This window comes from Pongo abelii, chromosome 14 (genome assembly GCF_028885655.2).
Source record: "Pongo abelii isolate AG06213 chromosome 14, NHGRI_mPonAbe1-v2.0_pri, whole genome shotgun sequence".
NCBI classification, from domain to species: domain Eukaryota; kingdom Metazoa; phylum Chordata; class Mammalia; order Primates; family Hominidae; genus Pongo; species Pongo abelii.
Window position 1 is genome coordinate 52991136 of NC_071999.2, and position 21011 is coordinate 53012146.

The 21011-nt window shown below is 39.8% G+C and overlaps 2 protein-coding genes across 7 annotated transcripts in view; one reads left to right on the forward strand and one right to left on the reverse strand.

The window, feature by feature from the left end:
* Positions 1–8483, reverse strand: part of SUCLA2 (succinate-CoA ligase ADP-forming subunit beta) — a 154865-nt gene extending 146382 nt beyond the window's left edge. For all 6 annotated transcript variants that reach the window (XR_010136636.1, XR_010136637.1, XM_063714634.1 and 3 more), the window contains exon 1: positions 8126–8483. The gene's annotated coding sequence lies outside the window, so the exon portion shown is untranslated. The remainder of the gene's footprint in view (positions 1–8125) is intronic.
* NUDT15 (nudix hydrolase 15) lies at positions 8198–18988 on the forward strand. Its single transcript, XM_002824258.5, has 3 exons — positions 8198–8424; positions 12726–12922; positions 17436–18988. The coding sequence occupies exons 1-3, from the start codon at positions 8267–8269 to the stop codon at positions 17573–17575; spliced, it is 495 nt and encodes a 164-aa protein (XP_002824304.2). The 5' UTR covers positions 8198–8266; the 3' UTR covers positions 17576–18988.
* The last annotated feature ends 2023 nt before the right edge of the window (positions 18989–21011 follow it).

Here is a 21011-nt window from a genome sequence, read left to right on the forward strand (position 1 = left end):
CCATTCCATCACCCCCCAAAAATCTCCCATGTCCTTTTGTCGTCAACCCCTCTCCACATCCTCAGCCCCAGGCAAACACTGGCCTGTTTTCTATGTCCAGAATTTTGCCTGTTCCAAAATGCATATAAATGAAATCATACAGCATGTAGCCATTTATATCTGATTCCTTTCATGTAGCATAATGCAGTTGAGATTCATCCATGTTGCTGAGTGTATCAGATGTTTGCTCCGTTATATTGCTGAGTGGGTTTCCATTGTATGAATTTACTGCAGTTGATTTATCCATTCACCAGCTGAAGAACGTTTGTTTCCAGATTTTGATGATTATGAATAAAGCTAGTGTAACTGTTACATACAGGTCTTGGTATGAACGTAAGTTTTCATTTCTTGTGAGTAAATATCTTGGAGTAAGGTTACTGGGTTCTATTATAAGTGTATGATTAACATTATATGAAATAGAAAATTGTTTTCCAAAGCAGTTGTGCAATTTTGCATTCTCACCAACAATGTATGAGAGTTCTAACAACTCTGTATCTTCACCTGCATTTGGTATTGCCAGTTTTCATGGGGATTTTTTTCTTATTCATTCTAATAGATGTGCAGAGGTACTTCAGTTTGGTTTAGGCTTTTATTTTCCTAATGACTCATGATGTTTAGCATCTTTTCATGTGCTTATTTGCCATCATATCTGATATGGTTTGGCTGTGTCCCCACCCAAATCTCATCTTGAATTGTAGCTCCCATAATCCCACAAGTTGTGGGAGGAACCCAGTGACAGAAATTGAATCATAAAGGCAGTTTCTCCCATAATGTTCTCATGGTAGTGAATAAGTCTCATGAGATTTGATGGTTTTACAAGGGGTATCCCTTTTCACTTGGCTCTCATTCTCTCTTGCCTGCTGCCATGTAAGATGTGACTTTCACCTTCCACCATGATTGTGAGGCCTCCCCAGCCACATGGAACTGTGAGTCCATTAAATCTATTTTTCTTTATAAACTATCCAGTCTTGTATATGTCTTTATAAGCAGTGTGAAAACGGACTAATACAATATCTCTTCTTGGTGAAATATCTGTTCAATTCTTTTGTCCATATATTTATCAGGCTGTTTGCTTTATTATTGATTGCTGAGGATTCTTTACATATTCTAGGTCCAAGTCCTTCATAAGATATGTTCTTTGCAAACATTTTCTCCCAGTCCACAGCTTGTCTTTTTGTTTTCTTAACTAGTGTCTTAGTGAACTGAGGCTACTATAACAAAATACCATAGACTGAGCGTCTTAAACAAGAGACATTTATTTCTCACTGTTCTGGGGGCTGGGAAGTCCAAGAAGATCAAGGTGACAGTAGGGTTTCTTCCTGGTCAGGGCCTTCTTCCAGGCTTGTAGATGGCTGCCTTCTCACTGTCTTCTCACAGAGCAGAGAGATTGTCTTAGTCTGTTCTGTGCCACTGTAAGGGATGGTTTCTGTTTGGTAATTTATAAAGAACAGTGACTTATTTCTGACAGTTATGGAGGCTGGAAAGACCAAAGTTGAGGGACTGCATCTAATAAGGGCTTTCTTGCTGTATCATCCCATGGTGGAAGGGTAGAGGGTTAAGAGAACATATATGCACACACGTGTGCAAGAGAGAGAGAAAGAGAAGGGAAAAGTTGGAAGGTCCAACTCGTCTCTTTATCAGGAACCCACTCCCACAATAACTAACCTCCTCTCAAGATATTAGCATTAATGCATTCATGAGGGCTCTGCCATAATCACCTCTTAAAGCTCTCACCTCTCAACACTGTTGCACTGTGGATTAAGTTTTTAACACATGAACTTTGGGGTACACATTCAAACCACAGCAGATAGAGTGACAATCAAAATGACTGATTGAGGCATAAGTCTCAAATCATCCAGGTTTATTGAGCCAGCCTGAGGCTGTGCCTGGGAAAAACACAAGTCACAGAAGCATCTGTGGCTATTTTTTCCAAAAAGGTTCTCAGGAGGTTTAGTATTTATACATTTTCCTTAAAAAACAGGAGACAGCAGTGAGATAAATGATTACCTACTTATGAGACTTTAGTTAAAGCCCAGTAAATCTATATTTTACATATGATAAGGTGAACATTTGAAGAAAAAGGGACTAGAGGAAGCAGCCATCTAGGGGAGAGGTAAAGAAACCATTAATCTCATCTTATCTCAGGGACTGGTGAAGGAACTATTAATTTCATCTTGTTTTTGTTCTACACCTGGGAAGATAAACTAGCAGTCTTTTGAAAGGGCTAGCTTCTGTTTGGCCTTTAGGGAAGAAAACCTAATGACTCTTTTTTTTTTTTTTTTTTCTCAGACACTTACACTTTGTCACCCAGGCTGGAGTGCAGTGGTACAATCTCGGTTCACCACAACGTTGGGGTGATCAGACCCAACACCAGGTCATGGAGGGTGATGAAGTCCGGCAGAGTCAAAGGAATGAGAAAAGACAGTTTGAGAGAGAAAGTGGGTCCAGGGGGCCAACGCAAGTATGGAGGCTGTGAAGGCCCTGAGCTCTGGAAGCCCACGCTATTTGTTGGTGATCAAACAAAGAACAGGTGGTGAGGATGTGGAGGTTGAAAGGTAGCAATGCATCAAGCAAATAAGCTATAGCTGTGATGCTTTAGCGTTTTCTTTGAAGCATATGGAACATGTTCTGCTACTTGAGATAGTGGGAGTGCTAGAAGCAAGGAGCCAGCAAGTCTAGACACATTCCAGAGGCCGTGAGGGGTTTTATGCCCTGAGGCCTGGGTTCCATCCAAGCCATGAGGGGTTTTATGCCCTGGGCTTAGATTATGGTGCAGCACGGCAGCCTTCCACCCTTTAGCACAGAGCTTGGTGTTCCGAAGGCCACGAGGGGTTTTAGACCCTGGACCCCAGACATGTTCCAAGACTCTTTCACATTATATCAGACATGCAAGCCCTGCCTCAGCTTCTCTCCCAACACTCAGCTTTTCTCCCAACACACAACTTCCACCTCCTGGGTTCAAGCGATTCTCCTGCCTCAGCCTCCCAAGTAGCTGGGACTACAGGCACCGGCCACCAGGCCCAGCTAATTTTTGTATTATTAGTAGAGACGGGGTTTCGCCATGTTGGCCAGGCTGAAATCCTAATGACTATTAACAAGGGAGGGGGTATAATGAGGTGTGTCCAACCTTCTATCCTATCATAGATGTAAATTCGGCATCCAAGGTTTCTCTGGCATTCCCTTGGCCAAGTTGGGGGTGTGAGGGGTCCATTCAGTCAGTTGGAAGCTTAGAATTCTGTTTTCATTTCACAAGAGCAAGCAAGCTCTGTGGTCTCTTCTTACAAGGCCACTAATCCTATCATGAAAACCCTAGCCTCATGATCTCATTTAACCTAATTACCTCCCAAAGACCCCATCTCCAAATACCATCATTTTAGGGATTAGGGCTTCAACATGTCAATTTTGTGGGAACACAGTTGAGTCCACAGCAGTATCTCTCAAAGAGAAAAAGGCTTTAATTTTGATGAAACCCAGATTATCATTTTTTGAGGGTCATTCTTTTCATAGCTATGAAATCTATACCTAACCAAAGATCACAAAGATTTTTACCTATATTTTCTTGTACAAATTCTATACTTTAGATGTTTTTATTTAGGTCTACAATCCACTTTGAGCTAATTTATATATATGGTGCCAATTATAAATCGAGGCTTTCTGTTTACATTTATATGTCAAATTGTTCCAGCACCATTTGTTAAAAAGACTATCTTTTCTTTATTGAATTGTCTTTGCACATTTTTCAAAAATTAATTTTTATATATATGGATATATATATATATATATATATATATATATGGATCTATTTCCAGTACATTTTGTTTCACTGATCTATATGTCTATGTTTTTACCAATACCATATTCTCTTGATTACTGTGGCTTAATCCTAAGTCTTGAAATCAAGTGGTGTGAACCCTCTAAATGTTTTCTTTTTAAAAATTGTTTCTATTATTCTAGTTATTTGTGTTTCCATACCAATTTTAGAATCAACCTATCTATTTCTACTGGAAAGGGAAGCCTTCTGGTGTTCTGATCAGGACTGCATTGAATCTATATAAATTAATTTGTAGAGAACTGATATTTTAACAATATTGAGTCTTCTGATCCATGAGTATATTTCTCTTCTTTTACTTAAGTATTTTATTTTCTTCAGCAACATTCTGTCAATGAAAAGAGTCAAACTCTGGCAAACTACGCATCTGACAAAGGACTAGTATGCAGAATCTACAAGGAATGCAAACGAATCAGCAAGAAAAAAACAATCCCATCAAAAAGTGGGCAAAGGACATGAATAAACATTTATCAAAAGAAAATATACAAACAGCCAACAAACATGAAAAAATGTTCAACATCACTAAGCATCAGGGAAACGCAAATTAAAACGTGAGACACCACCTTACTCCTGTAAGAATGGCCATTACAAAAAAGTAAAAAAACAATAGATGTTGGCCTGGATGTGAGGAAAAGGGAACACTTTTACACTGCTACTAGAAATCTAAACTAGTACAACCACTATGGAAAACAGTATAGAGATTCCTTAAGGAACTAAAAGTAGAACTACCATTCAATCCAGCAATCCCACTACTGAGTATCTACCCAAAGGAAAATAAGTCATTACATAAAAAACACACATGCGGCCGGGCGTGGTGGCTCACACCTGTAATCCCAGCACTTTGGGAGACCGAGGCGGGCGGATCACGAGGTCAGGAGATCGAGACCACGGTGAAACCCCATCTCTGCAAAATTACAAAAAATTAGCTGGGCGTGGTGGCGGGCGCCTGTAGTCCCAGCTACTCAGAAGACTCAGGCAGGAAAATGGCGTGAACCTGGGAGGCAGAGCTTGCAGTGAGCCGAGATCGCGCCACTGCACTCCAGCCTGGGCAACAGAGCGAGACTGTCTCAAAAACAAAAAAAAGAAACAAAAAAAACCACACATGCACACATAGCAGCACAATTTGCAATTGCAAAGACATGGAACCAACCTAAGTGTCCATCAACCAATGAATGGATAAAGAAAATGTCGTATATGTACACCACAAACTACTACTCAACCATAAAAATGAACAAGATAATGTCTTATGCAGCAACTTGGATGGAGCTGGAGGCCATTATTCTAAGTGAAGTAACTCAGAAATGGAAAAGCAAATATTGTATGTTCTCACAAGTGGGAGCTAAGCTATGAGGATGCAAAGGCATAAGAGTGATACAATGGGCTTTGGGGACTCGGGAGGGGAAAGCTGGGAGGGGAGTGAGGAATAAAAGACTACATATAGTGTACACTATTCAGGTGATGGGTGCACTAAAAATTCAGAAATCACAGCTAAAGAATGAATCCATGTAACCAAAAACCACCTATACCCCAAAAACTTGAAATAAAAAAAAAAGGAAGAAGTCAAACTCTGTAAAATAGTTGAAGGGATTTATTCTGAGCCAAATATGAGTGACCATGGCCTGTGACACAGCCCTTGGGAGACCCTGAAAACATATGCCCAAGGTGGTTGGGGAGCAGCTTGGTTTTATACATTTTAGGGAGACAGGAGACTTCAATCAAATACAATTAAGATATAGATTGACCATTGGTTTGGTCCAGAAAGGCGAGACAACTTGAAGTGGGGCAGGGCTTCCAGGTTATAGGTAGTTTTAAATTTTTCTGATTGGCAATTGGTTGAAAGAGTTATCAATAGAAAGGAATGTCTGGGTTAAGATAAGACGTTGTGGAGACCAAAATTTTATCATGCAGCTGAAGCCTCCGGGTAGCAGGCTTCAGAGAGACTAGATTGTAAATGTTTCTTATCAGACTTAAGATCTGTGTTAATGTTAAATGCTAGTTGGCTTTTCCTGAATTCCAAAAGAAAGGTGGCATAATGAGGCATATCTGACCCCTGCTCCGTCATGGCTTCAACCAGTTTTTCAGGTTAACTTTGGAGTGCTCTGGCCAAGAGGAAAGAGTCCATTCAGATGGCTGGGGGTGGAGGTGCTTAGAATTTTATTTTTGGTTCAGTTTTATAGTTTTCTGTATACAAGTGTTCCACATCTTTTGCTGAATATATTTCTAAGTATTTTATGTTTTTTATGGTATTATAAATGGTATTGTTTTAAAAATTTACTTTTCAATTGTTCATTGCTAATATATAGAAATATAATCAATTGTGTATATTGACCTTGAATCCTATGACCTTGCTAAACTTATTTGTTCTAATAGCTTTTTAATTAATTCCTCAGGATTGTTTGAAAAAAAAAAGACAGTTACTTATTCCTTTCCAATTTAACTACCTTTTATTGATTTTTAAATTTTATGAGTTGTGCTAACTAGAATCTCCAGCAACATGATGACTAAACGTGCTCAGAGTGGATACCCTAGCTCCTCCCAAATCTTGTCTTTGACGGAGAGTAAGGCTAGGCTAGTGCTATGGCTGCCATAACAAAGTATCAAGCCATAACAAAGTATCAAAGATTGTGTGGCTTAAATAACAGAAATTAATTTTCTCACAATTATGGAGGCTAGAATTCTAAGATCAAGTGGTCAGCAGACTTGGTTTCTTCTGAGGCTGCTCTCATTGGCTTGCAGACGACTGCCTTCTCCCTGTGTCATCACACAGTCTTCCAATAGAACACAGTCTGGGTTCTAATCTCCACTTCTTGTGAGGACACCAGTCATAACATTAGAATAGGGCCTACCCTAACGGCTTCATTTTAACTTGATCCTGTTTCCAAATGCTGAGGTACTGGGGGATAGGACTTCGACATAGGAATTTTGAGGGGACACAATTCAGCTCAAAACAGTCATTAAATATGATGTTAGCTGTAGGTCTTTGTAGATGCCATATATCATGTTAAAGTTTCATTTTATTTCTAGTTTGCTCAGAGGTTTTGTGGGTTTTTTTTAATCACAACTGAGTATCGGATTTTATTAATTTTTTTCTGCATCTATTGAGATGATTATATGTACTTCCTTTCTCCCTCTGTTAATATGCTGAATTACATTGGCTTTTCAAATATTAAGCCAACCTAGTATTTCTGGGATTAATCTCATTGTTTAATATATTATCCTTTTTATATCCTACCATTTTTTGAGAAGATATTGTAAGTACCTTTGTTATGAATGTGAATGTTGATAGTGAGGAAAGATGCTGTAAAAAGCTTAATATAATACCCATTTACTATAACATGGAGAGTAAGCATATTACTTAGAAATAAGTAGGCAAATATCAGAAATACAGTTCAAAGAGTTAAAAGTGATTGTTTCTGAAAGTAGGAGGGTCAGGTTGCTCTTGTTGCGGTTTTTGCACCATTTTACTTCTTAAAAGTATAGCTATAGGTCAGGCACAGTGGTTCACGCCTGTTATCCCAGCACTCTGGGAGGCCCAAGTGGGAGGACTGCTTGAGGACAGGAGATGGAGATCAGCCTCGGCAAAAGACCGACAGGCCACCTCCACAAAAAAAAAAAAAAAAAAAAAGAAAAGAAAAAAAAGAAAATTAGCTAGCTTGGTGAAAATTTTAAAAAAATCAAATAAAATTACCAGTATGTGCACATTACTTTGGTAGAAGTAAAAATGAGAGAGAGAGAGAGAGAGAAAACCCTCCCAGTGACTAGTCATTTGTTTTTGATTCAGCTGGTTTGTGTTTTGCATGGTGCATGGTGTGCAAACATCTGAAAATGTCTATTTTCCACTGTTTGTAACTAACTCTTCCCAGCATGATTTATCAATTAGCCTTTATTTCCTCCCATGACTTATGAATATACCTTAAGCATAGTTGTTTATAATGGGATGTTTCTAAACGACCTATCCTTATCCTGGTACCACGCTGATTTGAGCTGCAGGGCAAATGGGTGCACCATGTTGGACGAGGTCATTCAAGGAAAAAAAGAGGAGAATGTGCAGTGGTGCCGAGCTTTGTAAGAGCAGGCGGCTTCTACATGTAAATGCATGGTTTGCAGGAATCTGGGAGTGGATAGGCTGATGGGTGATGAATATTCAAAGCACAACTGTAAGCGACTTTAGTTACAGCGAAACTCTAAGGCACGCTGCCCTTCGGCAGGAAACACAGCGTTCCCCAACCTGATAGCCCTCCGCGACGCATTACGCACCGCGGACAGCTGGAGAGGCCCAGGCGCTCTCGCTTTGATTTCGGCGCCTCCGCCCTCGCGGGGAGAGATTGGCTGCGGCCGCGGGACGGGGCAGTGAGCGCGTCACTTCCTGCTGCTGCCAGGCGCGTCCTCCCGCGCGCTATGACGGCCAGCGGACAGCTGCCCGGGCGGCGGCCCGGAGTCGGAGTCGGAGTCGTGGTGACCAGCTGCAAGCATCCGCGTTGCGTCCTCCTGGGGAAAAGGAAAGGCTCGGTTGGAGCTGGCAGTTTCCAACTCCCTGGAGGTCATCTGGAGTTCGGGTGAGCAGCCGCGGACGCGAGGAAACCGGGCCGTGCGCAGAGGGACGAACTCACGCCGTGCGTGAGAGCGTCCGCGCTGACGCTGCGTCCTTTCTTGCCCGTTCCCTCGGTTCCTCCCCTCGACCTCTGGGCGACGTAGGATTGCGCCCAGGAGGGGGCGCTGTGCCTGGTCAGGCGAGGTGTTTGCTCTGCTAGCTGGGTCTTTGCGGCTGCGCGCACGCTGGGTGGTGGTTGGGAGTTCGTCTGTGAGGTGTGTTTCTCACAGCTTACACAAGGAGGAAAGCAGGTGTGTGTAACCTCCAGCAGCCCGATGTTGTCAGCTAAGACATTGCACCGTTTCCATGTAATTGATTGATCGATCGATTGATTGATTGATTTGAGACTGTGTCTCGCTCTGTAGCCCAGGCCGGAGTGCAGTGGTGCTATCTGCAGTCACTGCAACCTCCGCCTCCTGGGTTCAAGCGATTTTTGTGTCTCAGCCTCCTGGTAGCTGGGATTACAGGCGCCCGCTACCACGCCGTGCTAATTTTTGTATTTTTAGTAGAGACGGGGTTTCGCCATGTTGGCCAGGCTGGTCTCTAACTCCTGACCTCAGGTGATCCACCCGCCTCGGCCTCCCAAAGTGCTGGGATTACAGGCGTGAGCCACTGCGCCCGGCCGGTTTCCATGTGATTTAGACCAACACAGATCAGTTTAATACCTACTGGCCCTGTAACCAAGCCCATTTGCTTGGCTAGAGTGCAACTAAAAAATAATCATGAATGAGTATTGGATTTTGTCATTTTTTTCCTGCATGTGTTGAGATGATTCTATGTAAAATTTTAGTTGCACTCTAACCAAGCAGATGGGCTAATGAAACGCTTTGGGCCTCGGTTTCTTCATCTTTAACATGGGAGCGTTGGACTAAATCCCCTTGAAGCTTCCTTCTGCCTTGGCACTTCTGTGATTCGATTATAACTATCAAAGGAGTTGGACAAAGGAGGAGACTCAGTTCTAAACAAGAGTGAAGAGAGCCTAGATAGTTTATCACCTTGACTATATTATCATGGGTGTGCGCACATGTCCAGACTCATCAAATTGTATATATATTTAACATGCGCATTTTTATGTAAAATGTATACAAAACACTTTTGTAAAAAAAAATAATAAATGTTTTTCAAGTAAAAAAAAAGGAAAGCCTGGGATGGTGCTAAAAAGTGGATTCTGAAGTGAGAATAATGCTAATCAAGAACAGATAAACAGCATCAGACCCAGCACTTGTTTTTCCTTCAGTATAAATTTTCAAATGTACATAAAAGTGGAGAAAATAGTGAATCCTTTTGTACCCATCACAGAGCGTTTTCTTGTTTCATCTTGACTGCCCTTCCCTCTCCCACCCAAAACACACACACACACCTGAATTGTGTGTGCGTGTGTGTGTGTGTTTTGGGGGCTTTTTTTTTTTTAACTATTTTATAGGCAATCTCAGACATCCTATTATATCATCCCTAAATAGTTCAGTATGTACCTCTAATAGACTTTTTAAAAAAACATATCACAACCATTTTCATACCTAACAAAATAATTCTTTAAGTATCATCTGATACCCAGTGTGTGTAGCATTTTCCTCAGTGATCTTAAAAATGTCCTTTTACTGTTTCGTACCAATTGGGATCAAAGGAAGGGCATGTATTGCATTTGGTTAACTTTTTTTTAAGTCTCTCAATCTAACAGTAACCCCCTCCTCATCTCCTTTTTTCCCATGCCATTTATTTGTTGAAGAACATGGGTCATTTGTCCTGAAGAATTTTTCACATTGTGACCGTGTTCTTCTAATCCACCTGTGTCTTATAAAGTGGTAGTTAGGAGTAAAGAATAGCCTTGATCTTAGTGCCTTTTAATCAGACTTTGTCCTTTATAAAATAGGAAATTCTTATTATCCTTATCACATGAAATTTTTTAAAAATGGTCTTTGGAATTTAAAAAAGCATCAATAAGCTTATAATTTTCAGTTAATTAAGAAAAACTATCAGTTAAGAAATAAAATTTCTAGATTAAGAACCAGATTGCCCAGGCAGCCACACATATTGTACTTTGTTGAATATTGGTGAGCATTAACCAAACTCAGATCACAGATTAAGCGCTAGTTAGAATGAACAGTCACCAGTGCAATGGCTAGAGATAGCTGTCTTATTACCAGTAACACAAGGAAGTGTTGAAATCTTGACTCAGGTGTCAATGACCATAGCCAACATTGAGCTCTAATGGGCTTTTTGTTAAGGGCTGGATAATATGCCAAGCTCTTTGCATGTATGCTTTCATTTGATCTTTACATAACTGGTATACTCAGTGGGCTAAATTTGATGAGAGAACAAACAGGAAATGGCTTTGTTTTCTCCTTCCATTGCCTTCAAACATGATTTTTTCTTTCCCTCTTCAGTGACGTTTCCTGCAAATTCTATAGTTTTCCTGTCACTTGGTTATAAAAATAAATCACATTTGGGTCAGTATGATTCACTTCCAAGCATTTAGAAGTCCAATCCAATTTAAACCTTCAGTGTCACTTCGAGTTTCTAATCCCTCCCCTGCAGTACATAAAGGAGGTGTGAGCCATTGTTCTGCTTTTCTGTATCCTCCTCCTCTTCTCACCTGGCTGTCTCTGAGTTTCCTTCTTTCTCCAGTGTGTTGGAGAAGGAGGAGAGAGAGCAAGCCATTCAAGTGACTGATGCTGCTCTGATCCATCCATTGGTGTCCTCTGGGCATGATATCCACATGTGTGCTTTCTCAGGGTATGTTTGTCAGTTGTTGGGAAGTCCCACAGATTTTCCTGACATAGGTGATGGGCTTTCTGTGATGCTGGCCCACCTCCTAGCTCTTGCTTTTAGCACATCACCCCCATTTTCTTTCTACTGGGATCTCCTATTTGATTACCCAGCAGTCTCTTGTGGCATCTGCTTGGCCCAAAGGAAACACACAATGGGAATGATATTTTCACTGCTGCCCTTTTTCCTTGCTCTGCCTCTGTATTGATCTGCATCTGTAAATTCCAAGGGACACATTTCAGATTTACCCAAGAGCTCTCACCCTTCTAGCACACCTTCTCTGATGCACTGGGGTAGGCCTGTGAGTTTCTGCAGCTCAGGATGTCTTTAGCAGGGGAGTGACACACTGAGTATCTCCTTCTTGAGTCACTCCCAATCTTATGACTGATTCTCTTGGAATGTTCCTCACTTGGCTTGGGGGGCAGAGTTGGCCCCTTGTAGTCTGGAAGGGAAATGCTCCTACTAGACTGAAAACTCCAAACTTTCCTCTCTCTCAAACATCTCCTGTCTTTCTTATGTAGCCTGGGTACGGAGAAGTCGCAGGTCTAGTCTGGCCTTCCTTAGCTTGAGCTTGAGCTCAGATGACATCTGTTTGCCCTTTTGCTTGAGAATTTAGAAGTGCTTTTTACCTATTGTTGTCAGTTTTGAGGCTTAAATTGAAATTCTGAAACTGCTGGAAAAGACATAGTGGCTCTTCTTGATGCAATTACAGTGACTCCATGAGGAAGTAATATACTCTCTTTTTACTTGTCCAAGGTGGAAAGTAATGAACTTTGAGCTCAATCCCAGGTCTAACTGACTCCAAAGTCTGCTCTTAATCCACTAAACTGCCTCCTGGTTACACACAGGTTCCAGGGCTGTAAATTAGTGTTGAGATGGCTAAATGTTAATTTTTATTCAATATTAAGTCCTTTTCATCTTCAGATAACTAGATACAGGATATAATGTCAAGGGCAAGGTTGCTGATTTATTGTTTTTAAATTTTTATTTTTTTAATTAATTATTATTATTATTTTTTGAGACAAAGTCTTGCTGTTTGTCCAGGCTGGAGTGCAATGGCACCATCATGGCTCACTGCAGCCTTGACTTCCCAGGCTCAAACTATCCTCTTGCCTCAGTCTCTTGAGTAGCTGGGACCACAGACCATAGGCACGCACCACCATGCCTGGCTATTTTTTTTTTTTTTGGAGAGATGAGGTCTCACTATGTTGGCCTCGGCTTGTCTCAAACTCCTGAACTCAAGCTATCCTCTTGCCTCGGCCTCCCAAAAGATTACAGACATGAGCCACATGCCCAGATTTGTTGTTTTAAAGCAGGAACCAATTACAGTTCTTTTTGCTTTACACTAGAATTTTCTAGCCAAGAATTTCATGGCAAAATACACACACACACACACACACACACACACGTATATACATATATACATATATATATACACACATTATGTATACGTATATATAAAAAAATAGAATTAATCTAATTTTTGTTTCTGTTTTCCAGTGAAACCTGGGAAGAATGTGCTCAAAGGGAAACCTGGGAAGAAGCAGCTCTTCACCTGAAAAATGTTCGCTTTGCCTCAGTTGTGAATTCTTTCATTGAAAAGGAGAATTACCATTATGTTACTGTATTAATGAAAGGAGAAGTGGATGTGACTCATGATTCAGAACCAAAGAATGTAGAGCCTGAAAAAAATGAAAGTAAGAGAATTATATATAATCATGCATTTTTCTTTCAGGAGAGGAAGTGGTCTGGAGGAATATTACAGTATGTTGCCATATGAAGAGAATGCTATTATCTGAATGCTTGTGTTCCCCCAAAATTCTATGTAGAAATCCTAACTCCCATGACGATGGTTTTAGGAGGTGGGGCCCTTGGGAGGTGATTAGATCATAAGATAATGAATGGGATTCATGCCCTTATAAAAGCGACCCCTGACCCCTTCCATGATGTAAAGATACAGAGAGAAGATGGTTGTCTGTGAACCTGGAAGTGGGCCCTTCCCAGATATGGAATCTGCCAGTGTCTTGATCTTGGACTTCCCAGTCTCTAGAACTGTTGAGAAATAAATTTCTGTTGCTCATAAGCCATGTAGTCTGAAGTATTCTGTTACAGCAGTCCGAATAGCCTAAGATATGTGAATGTAGAGATGTAATACAGAGATACAGATAGGTAAATATATTTGGACCATGAGGAACCAGACTGTGTTTGTGTCCTGGTTCTTAGAGCTTTGTGACCTTGGGCAAATTATTTCATGCCTGGGCCTCTTTTCTTATCCGTGATAATAATAAATACCTTGGATGGATTCTTGTAAGGATTTACATATGAAGAACCTCATGAACACAGTAAGTTTTATTGTTATTGTTTAATTTTGTTTCAGGCAGTAATTTTAAGGAAAATATTTTATTTGTTTTACTCAGTTTTCTCACCTGTGCAGGAGAGTTAATACCATCCATTTACTGTAAATAATTACACTGATAAAACAGTTATTGTTTCAGAGCAGTTGGGTGCTGCCCAGAAAAAGCCAGTACCCTGAGACAGTAGGAGTTGTAGCAGAGAAAGAGTTTAATAATCACAGGGCAGCTGCATGAGGAGGATAGGAGATAATTCTTAAATCCTACCCATAGAGAATTGAGAGGCTAGGGTTTTTCAAGGATGGTTTGGCAAGCAAGGGGCTAGGGAATGAGAAATGCTGATTTGTTGGGTTGGGGATAAAACCATACAGATGTCAAAACTGTCTTCTTGTGCTGAGTCAGTTCCTCGATGGGGGGTTCACAGGACCACTTGAGTCAGTTTCTTTGTGTGGCTTACCGATTTGGGTGGTACCAGTTGGTCCATTAGAATGCAAAGTCTGACAAATATCTCAAACACTAGTCTTAGGTTTTATGATAGCAATGTCATCTGTAGGTGTAAATGGGAAAGTTATAAATCTTTTGACCACGGGCTACATGCTTCCTGAGCAGTAAGCAGTTACAAAAAGGCAAGTTATAAAATGATGCCTGGTTAGAGTTTAACTATGCCTACATCTTAATAGAGTTCTGGCCCTTACCATAATTCTAACCTTGTGGCCTTTTATTAGTTTTACAAAAGCAGCTTTGGTCCCTTAACAAGGAGGGGGTTAGTTTTGGGAAAGGACTATTACCATCCTTGCTTTAAAGTTAAACTGTAAACTAAATTCCTCCCATAGTTAGGTTGGCCTGTGTGTAGAAATGAGCAGACAGTTTGTGAGGTTAGAAGCAAGGTGGAGTCAGCTTTGTTAGATTTCTCTCACTGTTATAATATTGCAAAGGTGGTTTCATCATGTTACCCTCTATGTTGAATTGAATGCACTGAAAGTTTATTTACTGTGTGCTAAGCATTGTTCTAAGGGTTTTCTGTTTACCATTTCTCCTGAAATTCTCATAAAACAGTCAGAAATGGAACTAAAGAGAAAAATATCAAACTTTTTGAATATATTCCTTGCCATATGAAACTTTATCCAAGTGGTCTTACGTATTGAACCTCCCCTCTAAACATTTAATTTCTTCTCTAATAGGGAAGAATCTTTTCATTCAACAGATACCTATTGAGTACAGTGTTTTGAGTATTGAGACACTGTTCTAGGCACTAAAGAAACAATGGTGCGTAGAACAAAGTCCCTGCCCTCTTGGACTTTACATTTTAGTGGGCAGGGGAAACGACAGATTACAGATATTTTATGATAGTAGCAATAAGGACTAAAAAGAGCAATAAAGCTATGTAAGAAAGGGATATATGAGTGCTGTATCAGATAGGGTGGTCGGGAAGGGTCTCTGACAAAGGGATGTACACACATATACTGGGCAACATAGTGAGACCCTGTCTCTACAAAACTAAAAATGTTAGCCAGAGTGGTGGCACATGCCTGTAATCCCAGCTACTTGGGAGGCTGAGATGGAAGGATCATGTGAGCCTGGGAGATCAAGGCTGCAGTAAGCTATGATTGCACCACTGCTGTCCAGCCTGAGCTGTCTCAAAAAGAAGAAAAGAAGAAATGGACTAAACATTTTCTTATTTTTCTTTTTTCTATGGACAAATAAAGCTGAGACTAGAAGAGACAAATATGATGGAATAGTTGTTTTTTTTTAAATTCAGTATCCTTCACAGGAAGCAGATATAGAAAGCCTTCATTTTTAGAGAAGGTGCTATAGAGAAAACACCAAGGTCACTGACTGTCCCACAAGCTTTATTTGACCATTCTCACCAAGCCATCTCTGGGTGCTTCCTCATTCTTCAGTCCTCTTTTTGCCCTGTCTAGCCTCTGTAGGGATTTGAGTTGGGGAATCCTGATGCAAGTTATAATTTTGAATCTCGCTCCTCTGAGCTGCGGGCCTGTGTTTCCAGTTGCTATCTAAATATCTTCCCTTAATGTTCAGAAGGCATCTCAAATTCAACTCAACTTCAAATTGTGCTCATTATTTTTTTGACTGAACTTTGAATCTATAAAGAACAGTTCTTTTGGCTTATACATTTTGGACTCTTCCCTGCCAAACACAGTGTCTGACTCATAATCAGTATTCAAAATATGTTGAAGGAAGGAAGGACCCAGTGAATGAACATACAAGCCAAACTCTTTCTGTGAAGCTCTCATTTAGTACTAGACTGCCCTACTTTTTAATAACTTCTATAAGATTACTATTCTACTTTAAGTACTAAATCATGAGTTTTTATAACCATGTAACTATATGTATTGTTTTATTCCTCTTAGGATATAGTAGTTAGTAGTTTTACATGCTTTGTGGTTTTTAAAATTCATTTATATAACTTTTTTATTTGTTCACTTTCATTTTGTTAACTCCCTGACATGAACCTTGCTAGTAATCTCAAATAAAGCAGTATGATTTACAAGGTCCAAGATTACTAGCATCAAATCAGATTTGATCAAAAACATTTATTCCTTTTTATCTGTTAGTAACAATACAGCAGGAATTATGTCACTTTATTCCCAGTTGCAGCCTGATAACCAACTACACTGATAACCAGCTGCAGCCTAGCCAAGGTGCAAGGGCTTGGTGGATCTTTGTTTTATTTCTAGGATAAAGACATGGTCTCTCTGTCCCGTGCTCCTCAGGCCTTGGATCTGGGTAGCCTGCTTCAGTTTACTATTTAGTGCATTTTTCCTCCAGCCATCTAATTATAGTTTGGAGGCTCATCCAGACACTTCATTTTCTAGGGGATGGGGTAAACTTCATGGACAGCTCTTTGGAGACCTGGTTAATTAAGCATCTTGCACTGCATTGTTGGGTACTCTGTCTGTGTCTGTCTGTCTGTCTGTCTCTCTTTCTCGCTCTCTCTCTCTTTCCCTCCCGCCCTCCCTCTCCCCCCCACCTCATTAGTGTATGGTCACAGTTACTGATCATCTCTTCTTGTACTTGTTCCAGTTTCATGGATTTTTGGCCCCTGCATTCCCAAAGTGAAAATACGTACCTATATACCTGTATGTTATGGACAGAGAGATACTTAGTGCTTACACATAGTAAAAACAGGTGATCATAAAGAAACTAGAACATGGAGTGTATATCTTAATATAATATGTAGGTATTTGCCTGTCATAAGCATCTGTGCTTCTATGTTATTTACATTTAAATCATGAAAGAAAACACCATTCTCTAGAATCTTTTTCTAGAATTTCATGTACTTCGTAACTGATAGACACTGTTAAATCTTTCTTGTTTCAATGGATTTTTAAAAATCATCTCCCTCTGTATTTGTTTAAAATATACCAAGATACAATATTTTATTTTCCTCTGCACAGCTTTCATACTTTTTTAAGAGATGGAGGATATCTTAGAAACTTTGTAATCTACTTTATTTTATAGGTGAAGGAAGTGGTTTATTTTAATGTAGTATAACCTATAGTATATAAAGTTATTTGCATTTTTTACAAAAATATTTAAATAAACATTGACTAATACTAAATCTGGGTTTACCATGGCATAGCCTTTGTAAACTGGGCTTCACATTCAAATAACACAGTGTTTTAAATGACCACCATTCTCTTCATAAGACCTTCATTCTACATGCAAATTATATTTGTATAGCCAAGCAAATGCAAAGCATCACTATTAGAGTTTATTAGTAGCAAGTTATTTTTAAATTCAATTAATTTTTTCTAAATATAGGTTAGCTTACCCAAATAAACACCCTTTGTTTTCTGTTACCTAAATAAATTGATTTAGCATCTTTCTTTTCCAGGTTGGGAGTGGGTTCCTTGGGAAGAACTACCTCCTCTGGACCAGCTTTTCTGGGGACTGCGTTGTTTAAAAGAACAAGGCTATGATCCATTTAAAGAAGATCTGAAACATCTGGTGGGATACAAAGGAAATCATCTCTAGGTGGTCGAGAAGATTTGATTTTCTTTAAAAAGACAAGAATAAGGTCTGGTTAGGGAATGAAAAATGTCTACATTTTGGAACAACTCCATTTTATCTAAAAAAGTTCTTGTGATCGCCAGTTTATTTGCAGTCTCTTAATGTATCCACCACTCTTTCAGCCAGTACTTGAGAAAATTTTTCCGAAATATGTCACTGAATTGTATTCCAGACACAGAATATATGATAAATACTGATATTATGGGTAATCTGCTTTCCATATTTACCTGTGATATTTACTGTGCAGTTTGTCATTACTAGCTTGCATGGAGTAGGATGCAATCAAATTTGCCTTAGTGTTTCTGTTTAAATAGAGACCTGAATTCAAATATTGTAGTTTAGGTTCAAACAGAGTATGCCTATTGCAAAATTTACCAATTTGTTGATTACCTCTTTTATTAAAGAAATGTTGGGGAGAGGGTAATGTATTGTGACAATTTTTGCAACTTACAGGGAATAGGACAGGTCATTAGGGTGTATTTCCCAGGTTTCCAATTGAGAACCTAAACCAAGAGAAGTGAGACAAACCATCTAATATCTGTATCCTGCTATTAATAGGCTGTGATGCTGAGTTTCTCACTTACTCTTTCTGAGGTCCAGGGTCCTTATATGTAAAATGAAGAGATTCATCTAGAGCAGTGGTTGTCAAAGTGTGGTCTGTGGGGGCCTCAAGAGCCTTTCAAGGGTATTCTAGGTCAAAGCTGTTTTTATAACACTAAGACATCATTTCATCATTTATAGTTTTTCCTTTTTTTTATTTGAGAAGGAGTCTTGCTCTGTTACCCACACTGGAGTGCAGTGGCACGATCTCAGCTCATTGCAGCCTCTGCCTCCTGGGTTCAAGCAGTTCTCCTACCTCAGCTTCCGGAGTCGCTGGGATTACAGGCACCCACCACCACACCTGGCTAATTTTTGTATTTTTAGTGGAGACAGGGTTTCACCATGTTGGCCAGGCTGGTCTGGAACTCCTGAGCTCAAGTGATCTGCCCACCTCAGCCTCCCAAAGTGCTGGGATTACAGGTGTGAGCCACCATGCCCAGCCATCATTTATCTTTTTCACTCATTTTTTCATGAGTGTGCAGAGGAGTTTTCAAGAGGCTATCTGGTGTGATATTGTAATACGCTGAATGCAAAAGCAGATATGAGATTCCAGCTTTCGTCTGTCATCAGACATTGAAGAGATTTGGAGAAATGTAAAGCAGCAGTACTCTTCTCACCAATGATTTTTGTTGTGGTTGGTTAGAAAAATAGTTATTTTTAGTGGGTTTTAATATGTGAAAAAATAAAAATAGCCATTTGTCAAAAATGTTATTTATGTGTTTATACGTACTCAGTTTTTGTTACTTGTAAATGATTAATAAAAATTTTAAGAAATTTCTCAGTTTTCATTTCTATATGATAAATATTTCTAGATAAAAGCATACAAAAACAAAATCTCTTTGTGGTCTTTGGTAATTTTTAAGAGTACAAAGGGATCCAAATTTTTGCCAGATTAGGTCAAAAGCTCACATTTTTAATTTTGAGCCCACTTCTGTGAAATCCTGTGCTTCTCTTAGAGTTGATTACCTTTGAATTTTGCTCTTTCAAAAGACCCCAGTACTATTATAATACCTGCTAAGGAATCTTTTTCCAGTGAGTATCATTTTTTAAGTTCTTCCTTAATTGTTTGCTTTTTCAAAATTATATATGTACATTATATAATTTGTCATGTAGAAATCTCATTTTCTATTAATTGTATCTTTACCTATTTTTTTTTTTTTTTTTTTTCTGAGACAGGGTCTCACTCTGTCAACCAGGCTGGAGTGCAGTGGTGCAATCTCGGCTCACTGCAACCTGCAGCTCCCGGGCTCAAGGGATCGTCTTGCCTTGGCCTCCTGAGTACCTGGGATTACAGGTATGCACCACCACGCCCAGCTAATTTTTGTATTTTTAGTAGAGATGGTTTCACCATGTTGCCCAGTTGGTCTCGAACTCTTGACCTCAAGTGATCTGCCCACTTTGGCCTCCCAAAGTGCTGGGATTACAGGCATGAACCACCACGCCCTGCCCATATTTTTGATGTTGGATGCCTGATTTTGGAATGTTTGAAGAGCTCAAATATAATAAGTGTGTATGTATGCCTTGTTCTTTGGATATATAGATTAATTTCACACTAATTTTTCTACTCCTATTTGATTATTCCATGTCCTTCTGTTGCTTGCTTCCTCATTTTACTTAATTTCACTCCCTCAGTTGACTGAATCCCTGTCCCTGGCTTCTCCTAAGTGATAGACATGTGAGGCTTGATAAGAAAGCAGGCGAGCTTATGGATTAAATCCTTTCATAGGTTTATCTCAACTACAGTTCATTGGTAATTCATTAAGATATCTCTTTATGTTAGTACTTATCCATGCAGATATTTTATAGCTTCAAAAACTCATCACAAGGCCTGGCACAGTGGCTCACACCTGTAAACCCAGCACTTTGTGAGGCTGAGGTGAGAGGATTGCTTGAGTTCAGGAGCTCAACACCAGCCTGGGCAACACAGGGAGACCCTGTCTTTATGAATAATTTAAAAATTAGCCTGGCATGGTGGCGCATGCCTGAGGTCCCAGCTACTTGGAAGGCAATGACAAACTCATTGAAAGCTTGTGAGGTTTTTTTGTTTTTTAACTCAACCAACTTGACATGAAATGTGTTTCAATGGAAAGAAAAAACTAACCAGGAGTTTTATTCATAGGAAAAGGTAAAAAGGTAAGAATTCCATACTAATTAGAAGGGGATCGTGTTTACATCAGCACTTAATATGCTCAGGTGGCATTCAGTGACAACTCAGTAATTAGGAAATATTTCTCTAAATAAGTCAATGAATGAAGCAGGATTTAGAACTCTTAAGAAAGCAGTTAATGCCTGGATGGTTTGAGTATTGCCTTTAATAGAAAAAAAACTAAAGCTGACTAGCAACATTCTCATAAAACTAAATGTCAGCTAGAGTTCTGGAAGTGTACTTTACTGCCAGGTTGCTGGGAGGGAAATATCTTTTCGTCTATTTGCTGGACTGACCCTGAGGTGTCATCTGTCCCAGGATAGGCAAGTGCTCCTATACTGGCTCTGGCAACACCTTAGCAAAAGTCTTCCCAGTGGAGCCTGAGGTGAATTCGGCCTCTTTCCGATCCATTTGGAGGAGTCACTTCTTTGTTATCTTGACTGCCAGCTTCCCAAACAAGGCAAATACTTTTAGGTGAAACAGTCTCTTCTTTGTGGCATGAATGATCACAATAAATGGAGATTGTGGGAGAAAGCAAGCTCAGGAAATAATTCATATAAGAGAAGACATCCAAAGTCTTCTTTCAACATAAAATCACATATTGAAGCTGCCTCTGTTTTTAGTAATTATTTATGTTGTACGCAGATGTCTGTG